Here is a 7184-nt window from a genome sequence, read left to right as displayed (position 1 = left end):
TTATTATCACTCGTATTGTCTGCGGCGGCGTTTCCCTTTCCTTAATTTGCTTTATGGCCCTCTCGGCCATTTCGTACATACCGTGCTTCTTTATTTTTACTACATACGTAAACCATTCCCTCCTTTCGCTTGCCATGGAACTTTTCTTGACATTCTCTATGTATTCCACATTCTCTTCTTTACATTCCTCGATGATTTCATATACGTCTTCCCGGATGGTCCGTATGACACTTTCTACCCCTCCTTCTTTAATGTCGCTCTTTGTTACAATTAAGCATTCTTTTTTAGTTATTGTCTCTTGTAGACCCCCCTGTTCATATTTCGTTTTTTCAAATACCTTCTCCCATTTCTTTTTGTATATCTGGCTAAAATTATTTATGTCCCCCCTTTGTTTAACGCTTTTATTATTTTCTCCGTTTCTTTTTTTTGTCTTTCTTGTTCCATTTTTATTTTGCACTGTTCGCATTTCAAGTGACCCTCCTCTTGCACCGTTTGATTTTGATTCTGACTCGTTTTATTTTGGATAGAGGTTATTTCTCCAATTAACTTTCTTGCTTTAGCCTTATTCTCCCCCTCTATAGGTCCTTTACCATTTAGGATCTCCAATACCTCTTTCAATTTTCTTTGGACTCTTTCGTTTTCCGTCTCCTCTGAGTATTTTTTGCTTTCTTCTCTCTTTTCTCGTTTAAATTTTTCGTTCATTTCTAGGCTATCGCCTTTCCTTTTTTTGTTTTGCTGTATTTCTTCCCTGTCCGCTTCATCGAACAGGAAAGCTGTTAGGACGCTCTCTTCTATATCTTGCCAGTGTGACTCACCTTGCTCTTCTTCTCTCCGTTCTACTTCTTTGTCCACCACTTCCACAATTTCCACTGAGGGGTCTTCCTCAATTTTGTCTCCTTCTTTTTCCTCTTCTTTGTTAATTTCCTTTAACAGGTCATCCCCTACTAGAGTCGAGTGCTTTGGAGGACCCGACCTATTCATCTTTGACTGTTTTTTGTGCCATTCTAACATTTCCTTTTCGAATTTTCGTTGTTCTTCCTCTTCTGTTCTGCCGTCTTGCGGCCGCTCTTCCCCATTCTCATTGGTTTTCCCGTCTTCCTTATTCTTTTGTCTATAGTCGTCGTCGTTATTCCCTGTACCTTTGTTTGTATTTGTTTGATCCATGTGATTCCCACGAGTGGGGACGTACTACACGTCCGGCGCGGCAGTGCGCCCTTACCGCGCTAAGGCTAGGTTACTTCGGGAGGTCGCCAGGTATCCCGAAGGGATCGTTTGTGATGCTCTAACCCTCGCATCTTTCATACCTTTGGCACGATGCCTTCCACCGTGATAGTGGGGATTATTTTTTGAGGTTTACTCCTCTAGGCTTTTTTATCACGGTTGCCTCCGGACGCAGTGGCAGTCTGTATTCGCAGGCTACCTGGAGTTTCCGCATAACTGCTGCCTTCCCTATTATGCGGGATTTGGAAAGGATGTGTGGTGGGAAGGGTACTTTTGTGGGGTAAGACATGGCGGCTATTCGCAGTGGGTATGTCGAAAAAGTTTTTCGAAATAGAGATTTGTGATCGGAGTCCGATGGTAGAGCCCCCGCATGGTGCGTGAGGCTCGCCCATCGACCCCCCGACCACAATGCTAGAGTGGGCGAGATTAACTTTAGGTGTGTAGCAGATGGATTTCTACTACAATATTTTATAAAAAATATCCATTAATTTATATCCTATCCCAGGAAAAATATCTATTGTTTAAATTTATTTTGTGAGTTTATATATCTTTAAAATTTCCTAAGCCGCTCCTGTTCGCATTGTAAAGGTTAGGAAATTTCCTATTTATTTGTGTAGCAATAACCAACTACCTAGATTGTTATTGAAAACATCCATTATTCGAGAATGAATCCTCTAAAAGGTTTGGTGTTTTTCCTTTAAGTTTTGAGCGCTAAAAACCCTATGATATTATTGGTCAGAATTTTGAAAGATCCTTGAGTTGTAGTTGACGATTGGTCAATAGTTTTGGCCGAACGATCGAGAAGAAATGCATCGTTGGGACGCGAGAGAGACGTGACGATGTAAAGCCAGTTCTAAAAGTACATCAGCTCTGTAAGCATCTTTTTGTTAGAACTCAAAAAGTCGCACTTTGCCGGCCAAAATGGTTTTCTTCTTATAGTAAAAGAACTAATGGATTTCTAACATGTCAAGGAATATAATGACAATAGTTTCACGGCATTTTAATGGATATATTATTGTGAAACAGTTCTATTGTTATGCAGTTAGATTTGCCGGTGGTATAAAAAAGAAGTGCGTGGTTTCCTGGTTCCTGTCCTTTATGTAGCTGTTGCTATTTTTATGATGTTTTGATTTGTTCATGTTCCAGTAAGAAATGCCCAGATGATATTATTTGGTATCGATTTTATCCAGTTTTGTAATGATTTGAATATCTTCCCCTCCCAGCCCCGTCTGAATGGAAAATTTTGAAGTTCCAAGTGTTGTGACATGGATTTTTGTTTTAACAAGGTATGATAATGTTTATTTTAAATAATTCACAAGTGGATATTATTGGTAAAGGTTTTACATAATTAAAAATGTTTGTTTTCAACATGGAAAATATATTATGTAAAGTAAATATTAGATGGCAGTGACATTTGACAGCCATGTCAAATTTTTGTTTTGGTACACTGCTAAAAATAAGGTTAAAAATTGTAAAATCATGTATTTTGTTATTATTATTCATTTCTGGTTTGAGAATGTGTCTATTCTCAATAAAAATAAAAAGGTATTAAGTTTTAAATAAACATTATAAAATGTACACATCTTTATTTCTGTAACCTCTTTATTTAAGAAAATTATTAACAGATATCTAATACAAGTGAATAAGTTTTAGAACAGAAGAAAATATAATGGCATAGAAGCCAAATGATGATAATTTGTAGCCCACTATAACCCCAATGAGGAATCTACGATGAATGTCCCCCAGTTGCTTTCCAGTAAGTACTCGATATGAGAATTTGAGGATTTTTCAAACGGCGTCCCAATTTGTTTAAATAGTAGGAAAGTCCTCAAGTCTGTGTAAGTATCCTTTGCTTATTTGGTTATGTAGTTTAGTCTTCTTTAAACCCTCCTACCCCTCCCAACGAATCTACGACCTGCCACCGCACAAAAAATGAGCTGCCGTTCGCATGAAGGTTTGCGTGTCTGTTCCTTCTGCTAGCCCCATTTCGACTCCCCAGTATCTCTATAGATAGTCTTTCCTTGATCCCATTAGAGCAGACAGGTAAAACGCTTCAACTGGCACCCAACGTGTGAGGCCGATTCATTTTTCTGCCTCCTTCAGTATCCAGTTGTTGTCTTGTCCAGTTGAACGCTTCAACTGGCCCCGACAACGTGGGGCGTGTTATTTCTAGCCCCCCTGACCCCATTAGCATGTGCCCACTACCATGTCCTTTTAGCCTCCTTTCGGTCTCATTTGTACTACAACTGTTAGGCAATGCCCGTCCCCTTGGGCAGCCGATCTCAGTTTGTGGTGCAGGTGTTTATGACAACATGGAAGCTCGACTCTTGTCATTTTTTGTATGCCCATTGTTACAAGTCTAGCTTGTAGACATGTTCAACTAGTAGTTAGCCTATCTACTAGTCCCCAATGTCTTTAGCCACTCCCACTTAGTGTTACACTTGTAATACTTGTAACGTACACCCTGAAGTTTGACCCGAGTAAATATCGCCCCAGTCTTTCCAAGTAGTTTAGCCCAGATTCCTCTTGTCTTGTCCCTAGAAACTGTTTCAAGTCTTTTAGTGCCCCCGAAACTGTTTCAGTCTTTTAGTTCCCACAAAAGAGCCCATTTTTATAAATTTTGTTTACGAATGTTAATAATTTTTCCAAAGAGGTGTAAGTATGTACACATTTTGTTGTGGTGTTGATTTGGTCATGCTGCTGATTGTATAGGCATGTACCATTTCATACATCATAGTGTATTTAACTTATAACCCCATATTATGTAAACCGTAGTATACTGGTATTGTATTGTATGTATCGTACAAGAGAATAGTATGTTTAATATAGTAGCGTACTTACTATATTGTATTGATATTGTACCCATGATGAAAGCATTGGTTAAATTTTTTGGAAAATATTGATGAATTATATAGACATAGACAAACAGATGAGTAAAAAATAAAGTATAAAATTTTTTTTAGAAAAATTTTTGGTAAAAAGTAACGTTAAAATTTTTTTGAAAATTTTGGTAAAAGTTACGATTAAAATGTTTAGAATATTGAATCCACTTATAGAGTATAACAATATGTTATATTTTTTTGCATGTATTCTTGTAGATCATCAGTTTTTTACAGAATAAACGTTTTTTGTGATTATTGATTTGGTCGTTTGAGTAGATGTGTGATAATAGTTGGTATGGTCCGTGTATGAGCTAATTCGGTATGATCTGTGTGTGTATGTCCCGTGATTTTCCAGCGAAGCCTATCTATATTGGGTATATAATTGCCACAGGTTAGTTGGAGAAGTCATCCTTGAAGAAGTAACCCCATGAAGAAGTGAAGAGGGAAACCGTGGCGAGGCCCCTCCACTTATTAATGAAGAAGTAGACCCCTTGTTTTTTCAAGCAGCCAGGAGAAAAGCTATCACTTTTTGATTTGAAGATAGCGTACTCTGTCGACACTGTTTTGAAAATAACCCTTGATATATGGATTTGTTCATGTTAGAAGTGAAGAAAAAGTAACCCCATGAAGAAGTGAAGAGGGAAACCGTGGCGAGGCCCCTCCACTTGTTCATAAAGAAGTGAAGAGGGAAACCGTGGCGAGGCCCCTCCACTTATTAATAAAACGATGAATGTCCCCCAGTTGCTTTCCAGTAAGTACTCGATATGAGAATTTGAGGATTTTTCAAACGGCGTCCCAATTTGTTTAAATAGTAGGAAAGTCCTCAAGTCTGTGTAAGTATCCTTTGCTTATTTGGTTATGTAGTTTAGTCTTCTTTAAACCCTCCTACCCCTCCCAACGAATCTACGACCTGCCACCGCACAAAAAATGAGCTGCCGTTCGCATGAAGGTTTGCGTGTCTGTTCCTTCTGCTAGCCCCATTTCGACTCCCCAGTATCTCTATAGATAGTCTTTCCTTGATCCCATTAGAGCAGACAGGTAAAACGCTTCAGGTGTTTGAGTAGTCGTAGGGAAGTTGGAGTGTGAAATACAACTGCTGAAGGCGAAGGCGCCGCAACTACTCGCCTCAGTTGCGACGCCTTTTAGCGTCCAGCGGCGGTGTCCGGCGGCCACCCGGTGCACAGTCGCTGGACGCTGGGACTGTTCTTGGTTTCATCGGTCGTGCTTCCCTCACAATTTTAGGGACCACGACCGGTTACTGGGCCCTCCCACCGTCGTCGAGGTATAATTACAGCCCCAGGGAGAGACAGGGGCAACACTTGTGCGTATTCGGTTGAGTGTCAGCCAGGTTCTCCAGTCCAGCTTCATTCCATTAGGTCGTTCTGGATGTAGGGGGAACAGTTCGGGTGGTTCGACGCTGACATTTCTCATAAACCTTTTCCTTGATTTAAGTCGGCTGATTCCTGGCGGTTCGTCAAACCCGTATAATTGGTGCCTTTCATCGAAAGTTTGTCTGAACTTCTCCACATATTGTGAGGCGCATCTACGGTCGTCTGGTGATGCGAATCCAGCTGCCCGGTACAGTAATGGTAGAGGGGTAGGCTTCATACAACCGGTAATTATTCTACATGTTTCATTTAACGCCGTGGTGACTTGTTGGGCGTGTCTAGATCTACCGCAGACGGGACAAACATATTCTCTGTTGAGAAACATAAGGCCTCAGCTGTTGACTTTAAGACCTGGGGGTTTGCACCCCACTTGCTCCCTACAAGTTTCCGGAGAAGGTTGTTTCTCGTTGAAACCTTTTGTCTTGTCCTCTGGCAGTGGAATTTATACGTTAGTGACCGGTCTAGTATCACTCCAAGATATTTGGGCCTATCAGTATGTTCCAAGCGTTGTCCCTCCCAAGAAACATTCAGTTTTACATGCTCCAGATGGTTGTTGAGGTGGAATGCACATACTTGGGTTTTAGTAGGATTTGGCTTTAATGAGTTTTGTTTGTAGTAAGCTGACATCATGTTTAAAGCCTCTTCCATTGTCGACTCCACTTGTGTGAGTGTTTTCCCCTTTACGGCGATACCAAGGTCGTCAGCGTACACAAAACTCTCAGTCCGAGGGTGCATTGGTTGGTCATTGGTGTAGATGTTAAATAGGGACGGCGCCAGAACGCTTCCTTGAGGTAGGCCATTTTTTGGGTTCTCCATCTGCTCTTCTTTCCATTTAGCACAACGTAGAAGCGTCGATTATACAACAGTGATCTAATGATATTTACCAGATCATAGTCAAGCACAGTGTTATAGATCTTAGTTAGCAGGTTCTGTGGTTTATCGTATCGTAGACTGCTGTGAGGTCTATCAAGACTACTCCCACTATCTCCCTCTGCTCAAATCTCTCCTCTATGTGCTCTGTTAGGTTGAGCACTTGGCCTATGCATGATTTACCTGGTCTGAAGCCTGCTTGTTGTGGGATTAGTTTTGCATCTAATGTTTCCTGGATGCGGTTCAAAATGAGGCGTTCATACAATTTATATAAATGACATAGAAGAGATATCGGACGGTAGCTACTCGGTAGTTCAGGGTCTTTACCAGGTTTCAGAAGGGCTACTACTTTTGATTTACGCCAAATTTGTGGAATCTGGTAGGTAGAGCGACAGATGTTAAATAGATCGAGCACCCATTGCCTCGCTTTTTGCCCGAAGTGTTTTATCTGCTCTGTTAGGATTTCGTCCACCCCAGGGGATTTTCCATTTTTCATACAGTCAATACCATTTTTAAGCTCTTCGATGGTAAATGGGTTTCGCAAGAGAGTTGTTTCCTGATCTTGAGTTCCTATAATATTTGGCGTTTTGCAACGATTGTTTGTTTTGCCATTCAGAAGCAGTTGGTGAGCTATCTGATTTGGCGTTATTGCACATGGCTCTTTCACCTCTGTGGGATCACCATTCAGTTTTTTGATCATATTCCAAGCCTGCTTACTACTGTGCGTCATATCCATTTTACTTAAAGTCTCGCTCCACCGTTCTTGTCTGGAGGCGCTTAGTGTTTGCTGCAGTCTCTCCCCTATCTCTGCCGTAACTTCGCT

General features: G+C 40.8%; 1 protein-coding gene across 1 annotated transcript; it reads right to left on the bottom strand.

Moving 5' to 3' along the window:
• Window positions 1-375: 375 nt before the first annotated feature.
• LOC126891235 (DNA ligase 1-like) lies at window positions 376-1164 on the bottom strand. Its single transcript, XM_050660417.1, has one exon. It carries the CDS (start codon window positions 1162-1164, stop codon window positions 376-378), a length of 789 nt encoding a protein of 262 aa, XP_050516374.1.
• Between the last annotated feature and the right edge of the window lie 6020 nt (window positions 1165-7184).

The sequence above is a fragment of the Diabrotica virgifera genome, chromosome 9 (genome assembly GCF_917563875.1).
Source record: "Diabrotica virgifera virgifera chromosome 9, PGI_DIABVI_V3a".
Classification (NCBI taxonomy): domain Eukaryota; kingdom Metazoa; phylum Arthropoda; class Insecta; order Coleoptera; family Chrysomelidae; genus Diabrotica; species Diabrotica virgifera.
The sequence above is the reverse complement of the archived record's forward strand: the minus strand, read 5'-3'. Positions and strand labels throughout refer to the sequence as shown.

What these genes read in the sequence shown, in the direction of transcription:
- LOC126891235 (XM_050660417.1), bottom strand. Translation starts at nt 1,164, where the DNA reads ATGGATCAAACAAATACAAACAAAGGTACAGGGAATAACGACGACGAC.